Below are 22,073 nucleotides of genomic sequence, written 5' to 3'. Positions count from 1 at the left end.
ATTTTTCAGACACATCTTTCCTTCTTCTTTTTCCTTTCCTTTTTTTTTTGATGGGATTGCATACAGATCACTGGTATTCGATGCAATAAAATAAATTTCTATATGAAATTGCATGCCCTATCATTCCTTAAATATGACTTGCTCTTTAACTTCACATGATTTTTTTGATTCACGCAGAGCGAATGTTACAGACAAATCATGGAAAAGAAAAGAATAATATATAGTAGAAAAACAGCGATGCTCTGTATGCCAATAGCTCATAATTTACCATCTATACTATTACATTAGTTCTTTCAGCTATTATTTGTTTAATTTTTTTTCTGCACAAGGCCAATTTTATTTTATTTTTTAGACATCGATGCCTCAACAAGACTTAAGTTTCGCAAGAATAACTTGAGTAGGATATTTTGCTTCTCGAATAAAATAATAAAATCGTTGGAATGTTAAAGAGTAAATCGAAAGAGACATATCCTCAACCGCTGCCCAGATATTAAAAGTTTTTTCTTTCATGATCAATAAAACCAAAATCTAAGATATGGTACCTAATGAAAAGAAGGTTATTAGATTAAGATATTTACCTTACATGTCAGTTTGGCAATCTCTTTCTTTCAGCAGGAGTATTTGGCAATGCAAAGTGAGGAAACTGATCAGTATATCTATGCTATAGCACTGGCACTATAAGAAAAAGAGGCATTAGCAACATTTTTTAAGATCTACACCGATGCTTATAAGCATCGGTAAAGAGTTTTCTGACGTTTTTTAAAGCCTCGCCAAAGCATCGTCTATGTAAGAATAGAAAAAATAATTGCCGACGCTAAAAGCGATGCTTTAAAGCGTTGTTAATTAGCGATGATGTAGCGACACTTTAAAGCATCGCTAATTAGAGGTGCATTAGCGACGCTTTAAAGCGTCGTTAATTACGATTTAGCGATGCTTTAAAATGTTGCTAATTGAAACGTAATTCTGATTTTAACGAAGCTTTAAAGCGTCGTTAGAGTAATTTGTTTTTGTTAAAAAAAAATTAAAACTCTATATACAAATCCAAATATATACATAACAAAAATCATATACACATGCCAAAATTAAACATACTTTTCGAAATATTCATATTGTCAATTTACGTTTATAATGTACTTCGAGTATTAGGAATCGATGGCATCATCATCTCTACGTGCAGATGAAGTATTAGGAACCTATAAGAAAAAAACTTAAGAAGTTAAAAAAACGAAAATCATTAAGCTCATTAAAAAAAATAAAATACTTATATAAAATGTTCAAGTAGATGTAGTTATTTAGCTGAAGAGGGACAAACTTATGCAACAAAGATGTAATCTGGTCAAGCTAAGCCCTCAAAGTTTGTATCTCTGTTCGGTGGCTCTGCTTCATCTCTTGTATCTCTGCCTTCAAAATATTAACCTCTGCAGTGCTACTACTCTATCTGACATCTTGAGTATATCTAGCTATAGATTAGAAAATCCATTTAAGCATAGCTCATATCAACCCAATATCTTCAATCCAAATCATATGGGAAGAAAAAGATGTCCATGATTTTTTTTTTTTTTATCCTATGGACTAATAGGCCCACCGTCTAGGATTTGGGCTGGGATTTTGGAGGGTCCTTGAAGATATAGGCTGGGTGAGTCAATAGAGGATATTTAAAGGCTCAATATGGCCATCGAGATAACAAAAATTATTGGTGGCAGCTCAGAAGCAGCCAAGATAGTATTGCGAGTAAAGCTATTTAGCACTCGCACTCTTCGCTGCTCTTTTAACTACTTGACATGGCGGAAGAGAATTGGTTTGATTTAGGTAGGGTTAGATAATAACACACACCATATAGTACAATCCACACCTTTTTTTCCTCTTTTTTTTTAGCACCACTAGCAGGCGTTTCGCACGCGGGATGGGTGAGATTAACAAAGTCGACCGGTAGCATGTAGCCAATATGATATCTGTGCTATGTGCCAAATAATGTATTGATTGGATACATGCTACACCATGCTCGATAGCACTTAGATTCGTGCTTGGAGCCCCATCCGGATGTATAGGTTGCAACAATGCAAGAGGAAAAATTTGAATGATGAAATCACATACCTTGCATGCGGGACCGTCCATACAACCATCATGATGTAGGGCTTGGAAAGCGAGCGGCCCAAGAAAGGCCGCTGATTTTAGTGACCCAGCGCCAGATAGGCCACGAGGACTTCTTGTACCAACATTTGGAGCACATGACCCTGCCTTCCAAATGGGCCCACGGACAGGACAGGCCCCGCTCGCGTACGCACCTGATGGGCCCCCAGTCCCTCGCGCTCTTGTTTTTCTTAATTGTTTCCCCTCTTTTCTTGCAGAGAGTAGCCATGCTGAAAAAATCGAAGCATTTAAGATAATAAGCATTGCACCGTTGAATAAAAAGGTTAGGCATGCTATCATTGATTTATATGCCCCATCTTCTTGTATTATTTGTTCCTCCCTTTTTCCAAATACTCCAACCAAAGCCAGCTTGATGTCTAATTGTTGCGTATGGGGTGGTGGCCGTGGCCCAAGATGACAGAAGAGCTTTAGGGCGGCCGGTGTGAGATTGGTAGTTTGTTGTTCTGGTTCTCTCTCTCTCTTTTTTTATAATTATTATTAGCCAATCTTCCCTTATTTTCTTTATTTATCTTCTCTGCCTTATCTGCGAGAGTGACGGCAACATTCCTGGCTTTCTCAAACAACCATACAAGACAAAATACGTTTCTATCAGCAGTATAGAAGATGAAAATAAAATATTCCCAACTTCCCACCTGAAAAGATGGGTGACTTGGATTTATGAAATTATTGAAAAGGCAGCATTAGAAGTCTAGAAGATTGGATTTGAGAAAGAAGAAAACAAAAGAGAAATCAAAAGTAACACCATTGCTTTTCTGAAATTAGGAGATCGGTCGCCATCTTAATTTTCCATCATTTAGAAAATTAGCAGCAAACGTGATATCACATGGCCTGTGTCAAGTCAAAAAAGAATAAAAAGCTCACCTCATACTTGCAGCCCTATCGAAGACATCTGAACCATGACGGAACCCGCCGCTGAAGATGGGGGGTCACGTCTGATGGCAGTATCCGGGCGGCCTCGCCTGAAAGGCGGCAACCATTGGGACTCCACACTGACTTTCAGAGTGGTGGACTTCCACTAAATTGATTCTCTTCTACATCTATATCGATAATTTTTAATTCTTTATTTTTCGTCATATCATGGAACTATGCTTTTTGTTATTGCTGCTTCCGTATAGTCGGTCATGCATAGGTCACACATTGCAAATGGTAATGGAATCCTTGAGAAAAAAAAAATTGTATCACTCAACATTTCATATAAAGTTACTTCAATAACGGCATTTAATTTAATTAATCAAATGACAACAAGAAAGAAAGATAAACAATGTCGAATAACTTACGCTTATCTCCAAGTACCAAGCTTATTTCTAGCGGCTATACTTGACCATTTGAAACGGACTAATCCAAGATTCTTCCGCTTTGAGTGTTACAGCCATTTCGCCTGTCATCGATATTATCATCAGAGGCGGCCTTGCATTTTTCTAGCCTTCCTAAAGCAATAGTCTTCGAACAGATAAACTGCTGTCGGACTCCTGCAACATCGAGCACCAGTCTATTAAATCTATCTAAAATGCCCCTGTGGATAAAAACAAAGTTCCATACTTCCAGATAAAGAAAGCGCCCTCTCCGGAAATTCCAGTCCCCAAAATCACAACAAAGACCGTTTTAAGTTGTTCGGAGACCTAGAGGCATCCAATGCATCTGTTTTGAAGAACTTGAGGCATTTCTAAAGTGCCGGAAGGGAGTACCCAACCCAAGCACAGTTCATAATTACCGAGCAGATCTGCACGGCCAATAATGGAAATATGGTGGGGAAAAGGCAACAGACCTTTAGTTAGAGAGCCAGTGACCCCACAAATCCAGCCTTTAGCTGCAGGTAATGTGGTTCCTTCTGACAAGAGCAAAATAATTGGCATAATTCTTCAAAGTGGAGGGATGTAGGTACCAGTCCATATCAATAATAGAGAGAGCACGGGCTACTTAGTAATTTTACAATAAAAGTTGCAAATCCACCAAGGCGAGCAAGCAAATCTATCAAAACACTTTGTTCCAGCCGCCAACAGAAAAATAAGCTAAAAGAACAGGTACCATTTTGTCATCTTATGCTTACATCCATATCCACTAATCTACCGATCACAGTATAGCAACTTGCACATACTTCACATATCTAAAAGTAAAAATCTCATCAGCTTTAGCTGCATTACTTTTCATCACTGTTGCCTCTCCACATGGCAATTTAATCATATATAAGAAAATTACGGGAGAGGTAGGTGTATAAAGAACATCTACTTTTGGAGATCCACCATATTTTTTTTTCCCAAAAGAAAGCTCCTCTAGCCTCTTCATCCTGATTTGAGGCAATGGCAACTGAAGCTGGAATACTGGAATCCATCTCAGAAAAGGTGAGAGAAACCAATCCCAGCTTCACTCGGTGCTTTCTGTTTTAGCTAACTGTAGCACTAGTTCTAGGAAATTCATGATCTCCACCAAGCATTATACTAATACCTGAGGATTTAGTTTCCAATCTTCACAAAGATGAGCTTCTCCAAGCACCACCAAACTGGAACTCCTTGGTAGGCAGGATCATCTAAGAATTTCTGTCATATATTCTTTGAATTTGCTAAGATGTGACAAGCTTCACTCTTTTGTAAAGTAGATTAAATCCTCTGGTTCCACCAGATTTCATAATATTCATGAGTAAAAAGAATGAATATGATGAAAATTTTCCATGTTTTTGTGGTTTGGTACACATTCTATGGATTCTTCTTATTTTATCTGACAAGATACGGTATATTTGCATGCTGTCCAATCTCATCAACGCATATTACTGCTTTTTCCTAATTGGAAACAATTTTGCAATGTCCTTGTGGGCGGATCTGAGGATTAAATAAACTAAAGTTCTTGCTCGTTTTAGTACATACCATCATCATAAATTTAAAATCAAACAATTATGAATTAAAGAAAATTTCAAATCCTCAGCCAGGACATGATATGCAGTCACTACCAGACTCAGACGCGATTTGATTCAGGAAGATGATGACTCATCTTATAGTTGCAGTTAAGCATGAATTTGTAGGTTACTGAGCCTCAAACAGGCAATTTAGATGGTCACAATTGGAAATAATCACCTATTACTTGGAAAGAGTGCAAAGTAACCAAAGCTGCAGAAGTAAATAACAGAGGAAGAAAAAATATAGCAGAGCTTCAACTTAGACAAAATAAATTCTGATTGCTATAAAATTGGAGATATAGCTGAATTAGATCCATGGTTACCATTGATGCTGACATGGTGATTCAAAGGCTGAACTAAGTTACCCAAACATCTAATAATCAACTACTCACACAAACATGCACAAGATAAAGTGCAGAATTACATACATGATCTTCTAGACATTTTTATTATCCAAAAACGTTCCTACTAACTATATATGGTTATTTGTGTTTTTGAATGCTTTCTACCTCTTAATAGATATTAAATACTTTGGTTCCACGAAACTAAAATACAGTGCAGGGAAATTAATATCTGTGCCCCACTACCCCCCAACCCAAACACCCCTGAATGCACACAGATACACCCGCACCCGCACATGCAAACACAGAGTTAGACAAAGCATTTCTCATCGAACTTCTATTGGTGGAGTTAATGAACTTTTGGCAGGTACATGACCTTTGTTCCATCACTCGGTGAGAATACCATCTTGTAGGCACCAATGTTGATGTACATCAACCACTGATGAGTTGTTTAACACCACCACAACAGTTCAAATGCAAGTAGTGCAGTCCAACTCATATGCATATGTATACAGAGTTGAGTCAAGGGGGTGGTTTGGATTCTAATCACAACAGGGGAGTGACTGCATCATGCAAAAAGGAAGTGTTCCTCTAGAAAAATCAAAGGTTATCATAACTTGGGCAGCCTAAAAATTGTTTTGAAAACAAATTTTCTGGAAAAAAAGTAAATACAAAATATGGTAAACTATTGATTATATGTCAAAAGAAGCAGCCAAGTGGCTAAGTTTAAGTTTGGTTCTTCAGGCATGTTCCTTAGAAGTGAAAAATCTAGAGATATGTTCAGGTTTACCATAGTTTCAAACATATTTTAACCATAAAATCTTAATTTTTAGTTTTATTTTCTCTAGTTTAGCTACTTTAATCTATATCCTGAAATTTTCAACATTAATTTGCCTAAGATACATTTTCTTTTGTGTGATAATTTATTTTAATGCTTTAACATCCATGAATTTTTTGAAACTAATAGCTGACCTTACCATATTCCATTGTAGTATATTAATGAACTGATATGCTTGCATATCAATGCTCTTCATTTTGACATGACCTATGCTTTGACAACTGAATTTTACACTTCACCTTTTAGTGGAGATGTATTTTTATTTTTATATATCACTTTTATGTGCAAAAAATGTAATGTAAAACAAACTTTTACCGGATCTTGTACTAGTACCATGTTCATACAGTGTCAAAACACCGTGCACAGAGGTTGGTTCGGCGTACCAACACTTGGAACACCCCCTATACTAAGTACCGGTATGGTACGATATTACCCACTATGAGGTGGTATGCATCGGTGCTGCTAACTTTGTTGTTGACCTTAGTTCATGTTCACAATAGTGATATAACAACATAAGTGGTTTTCCTTCATTCAAACACCTAAATTTTTAAAACATATAAAAAAGAAGAAAGATAAAAGGAAGGTTTTAAATATCAGTACTAAACCCCATTTTCCAATCAGAACAATATGGTATTGGTACGATACTATACCGAGGGTACATATAGAAACTAACAGCATCAAAAGAATGAAAACTATCAATATCAATTGGCACGGTCACTATGGTAAGATCAGTATGTGCAAGTGCCGGCTGATACACACTAGTGCAGATGGTTTTGGCATTCCTATGGTATCAACAGTACTGCACCGAACTGCTGGTTTTTAAATCCATGGAAAAAAAAGCATTGCTTGTTCTTAAGGTCCTAACGTTAACTCTGAATGGAACATCAGTGCACGGGAACTCATTTTCTATCTTCATTTTAAATTGCTTTAATTAATCCATACTTCAAAAATTGTCAGAGCATTGAAGTTTTTTATAGGCAGACTTAATGTTCTGTTTTTGATACTAGTCAGCTCCAACTATGTAATACCTATCATTTTACCTGTTTATGATTGCAAACAGCATACTGGCAGTAGCTTATCTGTAGTTAATAAAACATTTATATCCAAACGCTGATATACAGATCAAATCAGGTAAATTGGTAGAGAATATAATGCAAATTGCATAAAAATAGTGAGATTATGGGATGATGGAACATATACCATCAGAAGTCTCTGAGTAAGGGCTCTACTACAGAAATACTTAGGAGGACCATTATTAGGAATGATGTATCATATATGTGTACCACTTCAATCTGCATAACCAAACAGCTTGAACAATGAAAAGTGTTCAATCAGGGCAAAATATGTACCAGCTAATATAACAAAATCTGTCGTAGAGATAGTTGGTACATTCTATAAGTTAGCCTCGGAGTGTAGTGGACTTCTCTTGTGCAAGACACCTCTCCTGGTTTTGAGGTCCAACGAATTCAAACAACGAGGGTAGCAAATTCTTCTGCCAGAAAAACATACTCAAAGGAGAGCCATGTGCACAAATAGTCTTAGTAATTGATTTAGCCTGTCGCATTAGCCCGTGGACACAGCTTAAAACATGATACACAGAAAACTGTGTTCACTTGTAATTTCCCAATAAACACAGTGAACTCTTTTCTTTTCTTTCTTCTATCGACCTTTTCTATATGTATACTAAGGTTTTTCTATCTGAAGCTTTCTCAACTGCTCTCTCTCTTTTGTAGGTTACCAGTCCTCTCTTTATAAATGAGTGGCTCTCATATTTTCTACCTCATGCAAGTGATAGTCTCACAGATAGCAACAAGTTTTTACGTACTAAAAAGATATAACAGAGGATACATAATATTATAGGCACGAAGACAATTTAAGCACGTTCTTGAATTAAACTCAGGTCTACTTCCATTGAAATTTGTAAAGTTCTATCCCTTTTAATGAAAAATTATAAGAAAATGTGTCTTCCATAGTATTATAACATTTCATAAAGCTACTTCTATCATCTTAGAATCTCCCTTTAGGGGAAGAATATGGTGGTCTGAAAATCTAGTACCAGTTTTCATAACTTCCTATAGTCATGTTTTTCTGCAGAAAGAACAAGATGAAACAGAAGATTTAAGATGTGTTCAAAATCACAAACCACCAGAATACACAAATAAACCACTGGAAGTTTTGAAGGAACATTCAAATGAATCAGAAATCAAGGGAGGTGAAACTGATTCAGCTGCTTTGCAGAGCTCACAGATGATTGGGCAATACCCCCCTTATAAAGCTGCCACACCTACAAGTGAAAGCAGCACTTTATCTGAGTCATCTAAAGATCAATCCTCACATTCAGTTACTGTAGGGATAATAGATAGCTCAGAGGGTGAAGTTTTTGTTGAAGCACCTCCTGGAGTTCAGATTCATTTAGAGGATATCTGCAATGGTTCCAATGCTGGTATACAAAGAGAGGACCCAATTAATAAAGAAAAGGAGAAGCTAGAGAGTGGAATCATTCTGCAGAAGGATCAAAAAGATGACCTGGATGAGGAAAAAGATGTCACTGTCCCAAAGAATTCATCATCAGAGGCAAATTTCACAGATGCAAGTCTTTATACTGCAGCTGTTACAAATGTCCCACTTGAAGAGAAAATGCAGAGGAATGATTTTGGGAATGACCATCCTGTCAAAAAATCTGATGAGCATTTTGTTGAATCAATTGGTGCTAATCAGAACACTGAACAAGCTGTTGTTTTGGGTGAGGAAAAGACTTCAACTGGAATCCATGAAACCTCAGTGGTCAACCAATACCAAGATCTAGAAAACTTGGGAGATAACGTGGATGATAAACAGCCTGAGAAATCCATCGATTTGGTGCATGAAAAGCAAGATCTTGAAGCAATCAAAGATAAAGAGAAATCAGAAACACAGGAATCAATTGAAAATTTAAGTGCAAATACAGAAAGATTACAACTTCCAGAGGACTTGGGTGAAACAGGGTTACAGAAAGAGGATGAAGAAAATGATAAAGTTGATGCATCTGAAGAGGAGATCCTTAAATCACTAGATACCACAGAAAAAGTAAGTGAAATACAGTATGGGAAGACCTCAGCTGATGTATCTGTCAAAGAGTTATCCAATCTTCAGTCAGCAGAGGAATCTGTGCTGGAGGATGAAATGTTGTTAGAGAAAGTTAAGAAAGTATCTTTTAAGGAACAAGAAGCAATTCAAAGCGCTAGGGTGATACTAATAGAAATGGAGCCTTGCAAAGAACAAATGCATACAGAAATGGACACTCGTAAATGCACTTCACAGATGAAAAAAGAACCAGAAGAGTCTAACATCATCGAAGACAGCATGGCAGACAAGGATGTTGAGTGCATTAATTTAGTTTCAACAGAGAAGAGCCCCGAGACAATTTATGCAAGCAAAAATATAGAGACTGAAGATTTGGATGAAAGGAAAGAGGATGGACAGATGGATGCCTCCCTCTCAACAAAAACAGAAGTTCTGGGCATTGAAAATGACCAAATGATTACTATGATTCATAAAGAAACATACAGTGTGCTGTATGAAGAGAACAGCCTTGAAGCAAATGATGCCATGGATGCTGGAGATGATTCAAAGAAAGGAGAGAATTTGAATGAACAGGCCAAAGCCAAATCCGTAGAAGAGAAGTTCGAAGAGGCTTGCAGGATTGTAGAAGTGCTTGATACAAGAGAAACTAAAGCAGCAGCAATTTCTATGGATGAGCCTCATGTTGTACCCACTACTGACATATTAACAGAGGATATAATTCAAGATCAAGAAACCACACATTCGAGAGATGAAAAGGAAAATGAGGTCCTAGAAGAAGAGGAAAACAGTTATGACAATATCGATGCCTCTGCCTCTTCACAATTAACAGATGAGATACAGTCACTGACTGAAGAAAAAGAGGCTCAGAAGTTTGAAGAAATATCTGATGTAGTGCAGGATAAAGATCATTGTCATGAAAAAGTACTCAACCAGGATGACTTGAAGGCCCAGATCACAGTGTATGGCATACCAGAGGTATCAAAGGCTCAAAAAGAGGAAGGTATACAGGAACACGAGGACAAAGATGGAATAAATATTGACAAAATTGAAAGAGTTTTTGAAGATAAGCATGTTCAAGCAATAGCTGAAACAAAACCATCCAATCGCATAAAAGCTTCAGAAAAAGGACATGCACAAGAAGCTGTATCTGGACACACTGAAGAGCATGTTGATGAAACAATCAATGAGGGAACTTTAGGTTGTGAACGAATAAAAGCTGAGACAGACAGTGCTAAGCTTGAAAGCAATTTCATTGTGGTGTCTAAGGAAGTTGAAGTAACTGAAGGAATTGCAAATACTGAAGAAGTAGATATAGACAGCAAATTGCCCATGAGCATGGAAGAAATGCCCAAGGAAGATGAAGCGATGTGTGAGGAGACTGAAAAAGCAGCTGCTGAATTGATACATGAGTATCAGGTAATCTATAACTGACAAATCATTCCATACATAATTTTTCATTAATAGTTTTAATTTGAAGTCTTTTTAATCTTGAGGTGTGCTGTCAATTTAACAAGCTGTTCATGAGCACTTGCTTCTGACTCAATATTTCCCTTGATAATGGATTCCCAAATAGTAATCAGGCCAAACTTGAGAAATGGCCATCTCTCTCAAGCTTGGCCTGATTAAGCTCTTAATAACATATTATATTATATTTCTGTGCATATACAGTTCCTACTTTTTACATATCATATTGACATATATTGCATAACATAACAGTGATGCCAACTATTAGCTGAAATGCTTCCTATGATTAAAAAATAATTCACACTTTAAACTGAGATCTAACACTTGGATCAATTCTCGACATGAATTGGTGGGAAAGCGCAAAGAAAGATCATCCAATAAAGAGAGGTGCTCAAGTCCATGTTTAAAGTTACGAAAAAGGATTTGGAAAAGCTTGCGATAACAGAAGTGAACCATAGGAATAATTGGTGAATAAGAATTCGTAGAGTTAACCCAAATGGTTGGCACAAGGCAACAACTCTTGATGGTCTAGAGTCATGAGAATTCCAGCAGTGACAATAGAGGGTCGATTTATCATTTGTTTATAATTTCTTCAGGAGCATCTACATATGTATATATTTATGTATAATCACAACTTCCTTGCAAATTTTTTAAGTTTTTTCCTTTCTCTTTCTTGACAAAACATACTAGTATAAGCCCCTTCTCTCGCAATAAGCTCACCCAGTCTCTCTTGCACATGACCATAAAGTGCAATTGGTTTTTCCATCTATTCTTCTATTACTGAAACACAAATTGGAATGCACACAGTTTGGAAAAAGAAAAGCTTTGATATATTTTACATTTCTTTTCTTATTACATGTTTGAATTCGATTTTTGTATTTCATGCAGACTATAATGACAAACGATTTGAACAAGACTGGGATCCCAATTGAAAAGAATGAGAACTCAAAGGAAAATGTTGGTGATTTACCTCTTGCACAAAATTTGGAAGAAGAAACCATACAGGTCTGTGAAAATATGGATCACATTAAACAAGAGCTGGAGCCTGAAACTGTTGAAAATGCTTCAAAATCAGCATCTAGACATCAGAGTCAAACAACCATAGGTGATACAGAAGCCACTGATCTTGACAGATTGGGAGATGGTGTAAGCATGGACAAAACACTTGGTGCTTCATCCACCATTCAAGCTTTCATTTTGAGGGATACACAGAAAGCAACTGATCCAGAAGAGGCTGAAGAGAAAATATATGAAAAAACCAATGAGAATATAAGCCATGATAAACATTTAGGAAGATCTCTTGAGGAGGAGGCTCAGAAGGGTATCCACCAAAAAATTGACGATGACAGAAGGATGGAAGATATTATTCTTGGAGACGAACAGATAGATGACACAAAAGCAAGATTGTGCTCGAATGAGGAGCAAATGGAAGGTAAGAAACTTGATAAAGGAGATGAACTTAAACAAGGGAAGGAAACTTACGAAGCTATTGTGAATAAAGATATCTGTCTAGAAGAGAATCCAATTGTAGATGCTCCAGAAAATGTCCAGAAGGACAAGAAGTGGGGAAACAAGCTTGAGAAACCCTCTGATGAGATCTCTGTGAAAATCCTCATGGCTCAAGAGCGTTCTTCCAACAAAGAAGATGTCAAGGAAAAGGGCTCTCCAGAGGAGAAAGAAGAAAGCTCCCAGGAACCGGATGAAGTAGGTGTAACACTTGAGCAAACAGTAGATAGACTGGGAACAGAAGATCTGAGTCATAAACCACATTGTAAAGATGAAAAGGTATTGAAAAGTTTGCACAACAATGCTAATCTATTTTCTTCATCATTGTTTACATCTGACAATGGAAGTTAGTTACTAAATAATCACATAAGATTATAAAAAAATAAAAAAAAGACTAAAAAAAACCAGTACGAGAACAAAAAAGGTCACAGCCTTGTTCCTACAATATACTTGTTTTTTTTCATTATTTTTTCCACAAAAATTCTTTTAGCTATACGAATTTTGCTTTAAACATGAGCCATTGTGTTATTTCACCAGTGTACTAACCAGGGTCTGACTCTCAGAGAAAAGCCAATCATACAGAAGGTGCATGCTCACAAGCTAATTTGCATCTCTTGTGGTCTCCCTCAACAAACAGAATCTTTATCTCTTCTCGACCCTTAATATATAGGTTCATTCCTCCACATCTTTGCCCATCCTTTCAAAGTTCTGCACTTGTGCCCTAACAAGTTGTAAACCTGAAACACCTAACCTGGAATACACTTCTTAGACATGACATGTCAGGTCATACTTTATACCGCCATCACAGATGCACTCAAGTTGCCAAGCAAGTTTCTTTCATTTTATCCTTCATTGAACTGGTTCAGCGACCATCATATCAGCATTCCATGATTCCAATATTATATATAAGCTTCAAGGCCTACTTTTGCTAAAGATCATTGCATATTATCTTGTTGAAAAAAATTTCCTACTCTTTTACAATTAAATCTAATAATTCGACCATGTATTTTTTGGTTGAGTGAACAACCATTTATAAATATCACTAAATTGTCATCTTGATGAATATTTTAATGATTTAAAATCTTTCAAGCAGCCTTCCACCATCACTGGTCAAAATGCCAATGCTGATGAAGCTCGAAATGACAGCAGTGTTGATATATCTGATACACATGAATTGGCCGGGCAACATATAGATGATTTAGAGGGCAGTAAGCATGAAGAGGTCTCAAACTCCGCTTATGAAGATCCGATTGATGAAAATACTGACACCAAAGACAACAAAGTAGTTGATGACCACGACAAGGCATCTCAAAATCTTGAAATGATCTCAGTATCTGAAGATAAGAACCGAGAGATAACATGTGAAACTGAAGCTACCAAGATTGAGAATTTGAACGCTGATTACAACCTCAACAATATGGTATTTTCTCCACATGTTTTTTTTTTTAACCTTGACATATTAACCATAAGATTGAGCAATAGATTATTTTACCATGTCCTTTATAATTCAAAATTTCATATATCAAAGCTTATATTTTTTTTTTTTCATCTACGAAGCAGATTTCTGAAACGATAAATATGAATGGTGACAAGGAAACTGCAAGGTCAATGGATGAGGAATTTCTAGAAAAGAATATTAAGGATACTTCTGATAGTCATTCCTTGGCCATGCAAAAAATACATGATGCAGCTGGGGAAAAGCATGAATCAGATACCAGCATTGAATCTGAAGAACAAATTCATCAAACTACCAGCAACAAAGACAACATTGACACTGATATCTGCAAAGAAAACACAGACTCCAATAGACTTGGTTTCATATCAGAATCAGGACCTGAGGACCAGAGTGGAGAATCAGATGCCCCCAAAGTTGACAACATTGCAGATGATGATAAGCTTAAGGTTGGTCTTTATCTAATACATCTACATTTAATTTCTTAAATATGGTATAACTTATTTAATTAACCATGTATTTTCTTCACCTCAAAATTACCAAGTACTTTCATGATTCGTTCATCTTAATTAAAATTTAAAACTTTAAAGTTTTTTTTAAGCAGAATCCTGAAATTGCTAGTATAATTGACGATCCTCAAAATGCACAAATGAAGGATATTAAAGGCATATACAAGAACATTGATGAAATTCCTGATGCAGTTATTGGGAAGTATGAAGAACACACCAATTTTTTTGGTGTAAAACAGATTTATCAAACTACCAACAACAAAGACGAGATAGAAATTAATGTCCACAAAGAAAAGACAGAATCTGAGAAGTTTGAAATCATCTCAGTAACAGTTCTTAAGGACCAATATCAAGAGATAATTGGTGAATCAGAAGCCGCCATGAGTTGCAACTTAACTAATGATGACGAGCTCAACAACATAAACTTTGAGAAGACAGACTCCAAGAAGTTTGGAATCAGCTCAGCATCAGTAGTTAAGGAGCAATACAAGAAACAACTGGTGAATCAGAAGCCACCAAGAGTCACAAATTAACCTATGATGGTAACCTCAATAATATGGTGGGATCCTTTTCTATTTCATGCTTTTGTAAACTACTATAGTTCAATGCAGAAAACTCATTTACTTAATCATGTTTTTTTCCCCTCAAACTCCCATCATAATGATGATGTTGTCATTGGTTTATCATTTTTGGGGCAGATTCCTGCAACGGGTGATCTGAATGATGACCATGAAACTGCAAAGGTGAAGTATCAAAGCATCCTAGAAAGGAGTATGGACACTATTTTTGATAGTCGCACATCAGTCCTGGAAGAAACATATGGCAGAGTTAATGAGAAGCATAAAGCCCCCAATCCCATGGCTGAAGAACAGATTCATCAAGCTACCAATACCGAAGAAAATATACAGGTTGCTGTCTATAATGAAAACATAGACATTAAAAGTCTTGAAATTGTTGTAAAATCAGTGCCTGAGGACCAGAGTCCAGACAAAATGACCAGCAAGATTGAGAAGACACTTGATGAAGATATGATCAACGATACGGTCATTCCTTTATCCAATTCACAGGCTTCAATCAAGGATAGGTTACAAGAAGAAGAAAATCTTACAGTATATGCTGAATCAACTGGAGTGCAACAAATCACAGAAAGACCAATTTTGAAAGAAGAAACTAACAATGATGCAACATTAGGATCAGGCTTGAAACATAATGTTATAGAAAATGCTTGTGAATTGGAATCTGAAGAAAAGCAAGATGAAGTACCAGAGAAAAAAGAAACTTCAGATACAGTCCTTGAAGAATCTCCTAGCATGATGAGTGATACACTTGAAAGATCTATTGAAATTTTGAGTGAAAAACAGATGATATGGGAAAAGGAAGCAAATGAGAATAAAGCCTCTTTGAGCATGGGATGTGATTTTGTTGAAGAAGGATTCCAGGAAGACAAAGAGGAAACAAAGATTGCAGACCTAGCACCTGAAAGTGCATACAGCAATAAAAGCAATGAAACAAATGAAGTAAACAATAGCACGAAAATTGGAATCACAAATAAAGAGGTCGGTTTGGACTTTATTGTTATTATTATGCACATAAATAAATAGACCTTGTCTTTTCCCTCTTTTCTTATTTGATGGCTTTCAAGTTGAAGGTGTCATTCATCATACAGGTTGAGACATCTGATGACGACCAAAGTCATGAAGCAAGCTGCTTGGGCAAAGAGGTTAGACCATACCAATAACTGGAATTGTATCATATCACTAAACTGAAGGAGTAAGTATTTCTTGGTACCATACTATCATTGAAATCTGAAAGGCTCCCTATGATGCAGCATATAATCATCAAACTTCAGAGTGAAGATAATGAAAATGCAAACATTAAGGATGAGGAGAGCACAAACAACAGGGTTAATGACACACCTGTCACCAGTGCATTGGGCAGTGAAGCAGCATCTGGAAGCTTGCACGGAGGTCAGAGAGAGTCAATAACTAGGGAAGAAGAAACAATAAGAAATATGAAATTAGATCAAGAGGTTTGTTTAATATAAAAATTTCCAAGTTTATTTCTCTTCCTCTCCCTTTGCCCTCCATCCATTATCATTTTATCCTGTGACACAGGCTGCCTCTGATTTGACATCAGTAGAACAAAACTTGGAAGAGATAATCAAGACAGATCTTGCCAACATACATATATTAGAAGAGGGTGTAAGTCATGCTAAAAAGGTTTGTACCAAGAGATATTAAAGTTGGGAAGCAATTAATTATAGAGGAAAAGCACTGAGTTGAGTCATCTATGAAATCTTGTTTTTTATTCCCTTTTTAACTCACTTTCTTCATTTCAACTAAACAGAAGCTCCAGCTGTTTTTTTTTTAACTACATAGACGTTTTGCTTATCAAAAAAGTTTCCAACCGACCAGTATATATGTGGTGCAGAAATACAATTTAGTTGCTCAGTACATGGAGTCTGAGGTTGTCCATTCAAATGATGAAGAATGTATAAGCAACACTGACGGTAACTTACACACAATGCCTGTACCTGCCAAAGAAGGGAGAAAGGAAATACAAGAAAAACATGAGAAGTACCCTAATTACGAAGAACAGATTCATGAGAGCAGAATTGCAAACAACAACATGGATGACGATACCCTTGAAGAAGACAAGAATATTGAGGAGATTGAAAGAGATCCTGTGAGGGTGTCTGAAGAACAGAGCCATGAGGGTACCACTAGAACAGGAATCATTGAGAATGAGATACTCGAGGGTGCATTAGCTGCTTCCCAAAATTTTGATGAAGACAAAACAAGCAAAATAGCTTTTTTATCAGAGGGCAATGAGCATGGCTCTGAAGCAGGGGAAGTATGCAAAAGTGCAATTTGTACACTCTTAAGAGAAGCCAAAGCTATTGATGGAGCAGCATCTGGAACAAGCATGCAGCCTGAAGGTATGGAGGCTGATGAGCTAAATGAGGCTCATACATCAGTCTTCAACAGAAAATCCGAAAGCCTTGACCCTGAGAAAAATCAGGAAGAAGAGACACCAACAAGAGAGAGAGGTTCAGATGCATGCATTGGAACACCCTCCAACTTGGCCTCTGTGGAACCTGCATTGGCTGCTAGAGCTGAGAATATGGTAGATCTAACTAAAGAAGAATGGAAAGCAACCAAAATAATGGACAAAGAGGTCAGAATATGGCATCTAACTAATTCCATTTTCCTATTCTTTTGTTACTTGTGTTCTCCTATCATTAACATTCTAAGCTGTTACTTTATCTGCTATGCAGGTTAAAGACTCTGTTTTGGCATCTCATGAAAACTCTGAAACAACAGCTGAAACAAAATCCACTGAACTTGAGCCAAAGGATGATTCTTTAACAGTAAAACAGAATTCAGTTGAAGAAAACATGCAAAAGGATGCCTATTGGGTAGGTCCAGAAGACCATATCCATGATGCGACAGAGGATCGTGAAACTTCAGAATGGGTTGCACTAGAGAACAGAAACAAAGAAGAGATGGAAGAAAGAGAAATGTTACAGTCAAAGAAAATGGAAGAAGGGAGAAAAAAGGAAAGCAAAGAAATACCGGCAGACATGGAAATTTCTGAAGCAATTTATCCCAGTGAGTGCAACAATGAGAGTTCAGAAGAGAAGGGAACTTTAAATAAAGGTTTGGAGAAAGAGACATTGGAGGTTGTGGAGCTTGAAAAACCTCTCAGTGCCTTTAACATAATGGAAGAGAGTGAATTTACAGACAGGTTTGTGCCAAACGAAGAAGAGCCAGAAGTTGAAAGAAGTTTACAGGCAAAGGAAATGAAAGATGAGAAACAAGAGGAAGGCAATAAAATACAATCAAAGGAGAAAATCTCTGAAGCAGATAGCACCAACAAATGCAACAAGGAGAGTTCAGAAGAGAAGGAAATTTCAGAGAGGGGTACAGAGAAACAGAAACCGGGCGATGTGGAACTTCAAAATATCCTGAATGTGGTTCCTGAGGGGCTTGAAGTAGCTTATCAAACTGAAAACATTAATCCCGATGGACAAGAAAAAGAAGTTATTGACAATATCCTTGAAGAAGGCTTTCATAAAAAAGAAGACAAGGCACTTGAAGATACAGTAATTGACTTGGATATCGTCGATCATAGTAATGAGCCAAATCATGATTCTGATGCTACAGAAGGTGTACTTGCACAAGAAAAGGTATATTTATAGATTTTTTGAACATTTTTCCAATTGTTACTACCTATAAATTTACTAAAATATTAGCACATTCTCATTTCTGCCCATGACTTGCATCAAAGCTTTTACTGAATTTCTGATGAGCAGATCCTAAAAGTAGCGAATTTCAGCGCAAAAGAAGAGGATCAAATAAGGATGGTTGGCAATTCATCCATCAAGAGTGATTTGGTAGAAGAAATCAAACATGTAGAACCATCAGGATCTCACCTACAGGAGAGTGTGGAACCTAAGGCCCTTGAAACTGAGGAGAAATTTGAGAACATCATCTTTGAGGAAGAATCTGAGAAAAATGAAAAGTTGGGTGTGGGGTCACAGAATGATGCAAATGAAGTGATGCAGCTAGAAGAAGCATCAAACATGGTGTTCGACAGACTTCTGACAACTGGCTTGAGTGAGAAAACTGAAACAAAGATCACAGCTGAAGATGTTGAAGCTCCTGATGTTTCCCATGTAAGAGACAAACCTCTCCACGAACAGATTCAGGGATATGAGAACAAAACCGAGATAAAAAAACCAGAAACCAAAAGGGAGTTTGAGGAAACTGATACCATAGTGAATGAAACCCTAAATGATAAGGTCAGGCTGAAATAACCAGAATCTTAATCTTTTCTATATTCTGTTTCCTCCCTTCTAAATTTATTTTTAACAACTAAATAGAAGCTTTTGTCTGCACTACAGGTAAAGGAACCTGGTTATATGTCATCAGAAAAGAACCATGTGAAGATGGAATTGTCTGAGAAGATAGATACCACATCACCAGTAGATGAGGAGGAGCCAACAAAGAATGTTGAATTTTCATCAATTACAACAGCATCAAGCAGTGAAATCATGCAGGATGTCAGTGAGAACCTTGATAAGGAATCTGTGCCCAAAGAATCCACTCAGATAGATGCTAAGACCAAGGTTATGGGTATTGAATTTGCAAATAATATGATGAATGATGAAGAAGGGCCAGTTGCAATTGAGAAGTTTGAGCACATATCCACCAATTCAGTATTTGTAGACAGGACATGTAACAAAAACAGTATGACCACTGATGCTAATGAGAAAGGTGAAGAGGCCATAGACCAAGAAGACAGAGAGAAGCTAGAAGAAGCTTCAAACTCAGTGTCCAATGAAAAGGTCGATGAGTGGGACGATTCTTTGGTAGCATTCATTGAGGATAAGGATAACTCACAAAACGCACCTATCAAACAAGCAACAGAAGTGACCTCATCAGCAGAAGAAAAGGAAATGATATGGCAGATGGAAGGGGAAACTCATGAAAAAGTTAGAGATTTTCGTAATTCAGAAAATGAGGAAAACCAACAGACTGACCAAGATGATTTGCCTGTATCGCGTATTTTAATGGACCAAATCCTGCAGGAAGAAGGTGATAAGCTCGCGGAAGCCTGTGATGCAAAGCGTGAAGATAAGCTACAAGAAAACATTCATGATCAGCAAAATGATGTCAACATATCAAAACAAGAAAGAAATTCAGTCTCATTGTCTGTTGAACAGGTAAAAGATGACACAAGCATATCTGAAGGCAAAGAAGAAGCTTTGTTAAAAATTGAAGGCAGTTCTAATTTGGTGCAACAGAGCCATGATTTAAAGAAAGATACAGAAAATGCAATATTAAAGGATGATGAAAGCCCAGACAGAAATCTTCATGACACATCTCTAACAATGACAGTTGGTGAAGATGTGAAGGATGAACTTTCTCATTTATTGGCTAAAGAATTAACCAACATTGTTTCATATAATAACATGGAACCGGTATTAGCAGAGGAAGGTAGTCCAGAAAGTAAAGCGAATCTTGATGAGTTGAAAAAACAGGATAATATAATTCCAATACCTGCCCCTGAAATGATGACAGAAAGCACAATCCAAAAGGATGATGAAAGCCTGAAGAAAAACAGTGATGTTGCAACTGTTATTGAGGCTTTTGAAGAGGATACTTTAAAGAAAGAGAGCGGAAATGAAAGTCCAGAAATTTCTCAGGGCATTGCAGAGAATGATAAAGCTTCCTATGCAACATCTGAGGAGAAGACTCCTTCGGCTGCTGAACCAGTTGGAAATGCAAAGGGTGAAATTCAGGTTGAAGAAACTGTATCAAATATCCAGGGTGATCAAACTGGCAAGTCCTTCCAGTCTTCTAGTGTTGAAGACAATACACTTGGAGAAGCTTCAGAAACTCAGTCAGGAGGTATAAAAGTCGAGAATGGAAAAAAGAATCAAGATGGAAATGCAGAAAGTCGAATGAAAGATGAGAAAAAAAACCTACTTGAAGAATTAGAAGTAGCTGATTCACATAAGGTCCAGCAATCTGAGTCCATAGTGGAACCTACCAATGAAACAGTCCAGGCAGGGGAAAGGTTCTTGGCAGAAAGAAGCCCAACAGTCAGTGCAGATGAAAAGCAAGCTAAAGAGATAGCAGATGCCCATATGAAGGAAGAGAAAACGGATGAAGAGAAATATGAAAAGGAAGAGGAAGATGAAAATAAAACTGAGGAATCTGGCCATGATGCGGCAGTAGTTGTGGAAGCTAAAGACGCAGATGTGAAGCCAGCACACAAGAAATCACACAATATTCTATCAGGTGTTGGATCAAAGGTCAAGCATTCCATTGCAAAAGTGAAGAAGGCCATAACAGGTAAATCTTCACATTCAAAGACACTTTCATGAAGATAAGAACGGTTGTAGAGGAATAGATTATGAGCATGTGTCAGGATACTTCTTTTGGTTTTTCTTTTAGCAAGCTTTTGTTATCATGTTAGCAAGGAAGTGGAATTGAATGGTCTTCATCATATATATAGCCCCTGATGCTCATTTTAATCGGATAATTCCTTTACTGTGGGGGTACTCATAACAGTCAGAGACTGGTGATCTTTTATTTTGGACCATAATGTGATTAAGTCTAGAGTGCCAGTTTGAGATGTGTGAATATGTACACTATATTATCTGTTGTTATTGTCAATCTGTTTGAATGAGACCAGTTTGCTAGCGTATTGCATAAGATTTCACTTCTTTTTGCATTAAAATGAATTTACATTTTCCATTTTGGGTCCTCCTGAAATTATTCCAAAGTACGTAGAAGTAATAGACATTAAATATGGAGGTAAGAATTCAAAACTGTACAGAGGTTTCACCGCAACATTTGGCAACTGAAGAGCACCAGGTTTAAATGAAGCCTACACATGCCTTTAACAGGGATATACAGTCTAAACATGCCCAGAGCATTACCTGTTATGACTGCATAGACTGCCTGATACAACTCGATAATTGTTTTCCTACAGGTTGCTGTAGCTCAACTAACTTCTATGCGACACTAGCTGCATAACAACATTCTGATACAGGCATCATTAGATGGTACAAACTATAAACACGCAATGCAAGAAGACAAACTCAGTTAGCAAGTGAAGAGATCAGGTACAAATATCTTACGGGCATGGGAGCCCCACCAAAATGCTGCATCAAGCTGCCAAGAAAAAATGCAGGTCCTTTGCACCATAATCTCACAATCATGGTCATCACATGTCACACTACTTAATACTTCAAAACCCAGACAACCAGTAATTAACAGGAAACGAGAGCTGCTGTTAACCTTGCTTACCAGTTAGGGCAGCTTCAAATAACTAGGTGTACAGGACC

At 37.1% G+C, this 22,073-nt stretch overlaps 1 protein-coding gene and 1 long non-coding RNA gene across 4 annotated transcripts; one reads left to right on the top strand and one right to left on the bottom strand.

Annotated features, from left to right (window-relative positions):
- Positions 1–1,548: 1,548 nt before the first annotated feature.
- On the bottom strand, positions 1,549–11,812 carry LOC108511468. The gene is made up of 4 exons (XR_005515239.1): positions 11,715–11,812; positions 3,429–3,620; positions 3,013–3,308; positions 1,549–2,360 (listed from the first exon to the last, which is right to left on the bottom strand). It is a non-coding gene; the product is annotated as an uncharacterized LOC108511468 (long non-coding RNA).
- On the top strand, positions 3,679–21,438 carry LOC103711560. 3 transcript variants are annotated; one of them, XM_017843915.3, is made up of 13 exons: positions 3,679–4,490; positions 8,312–10,696; positions 11,633–12,529; positions 13,344–13,670; positions 13,808–14,152; positions 14,911–15,768; positions 15,879–15,932; positions 16,041–16,241; positions 16,327–16,431; positions 16,643–17,389; positions 17,490–18,401; positions 18,528–19,016; positions 19,119–21,438. In XM_017843915.3, exons 1-13 carry the CDS (start codon positions 4,449–4,451, stop codon positions 21,105–21,107), a joined length of 9,351 nt encoding a protein of 3,116 aa, XP_017699404.2. In that variant the 5' UTR covers positions 3,679–4,448; the 3' UTR covers positions 21,108–21,438. The 3 variants fall into 3 exon arrangements, with proteins under 3 accessions (XP_017699404.2, XP_038990350.1, XP_008795980.2); XM_039134422.1 differs by having other exon boundaries at positions 8,296–10,696; XM_008797758.3 differs by having other exon boundaries at positions 3,680–4,490; positions 13,811–14,152.
- The last annotated feature ends 635 nt before the right edge of the window (positions 21,439–22,073 follow it).

This window comes from Phoenix dactylifera, chromosome 15 (assembly GCF_009389715.1).
Source record: "Phoenix dactylifera cultivar Barhee BC4 chromosome 15, palm_55x_up_171113_PBpolish2nd_filt_p, whole genome shotgun sequence".
NCBI classification, from domain to species: Eukaryota; Viridiplantae; Streptophyta; class Magnoliopsida; order Arecales; family Arecaceae; genus Phoenix; species Phoenix dactylifera.
The sequence above is the reverse complement of the archived record's forward strand: the minus strand, read 5'-3'. Positions and strand labels throughout refer to the sequence as shown.

Bases quoted from the DNA above. Each gene is read 5' to 3' on its own strand.
- LOC103711560 (XM_017843915.3), top strand. From the start codon at position 4,449: ATGGCAACTGAAGCTGGAATACTGGAATCCATCTCAGAAAAG. The intron at 4,491-8,311 runs GTGAGAGAAACC...GTTTTTCTGCAG, and splicing joins TGGAATCCATCTCAGAAAAG to AAAGAACAAGATGAAACAGA. The intron at 15,933-16,040 runs GTTAGACCATAC...CCTATGATGCAG, and splicing joins CAAGCTGCTTGGGCAAAGAG to CATATAATCATCAAACTTCA.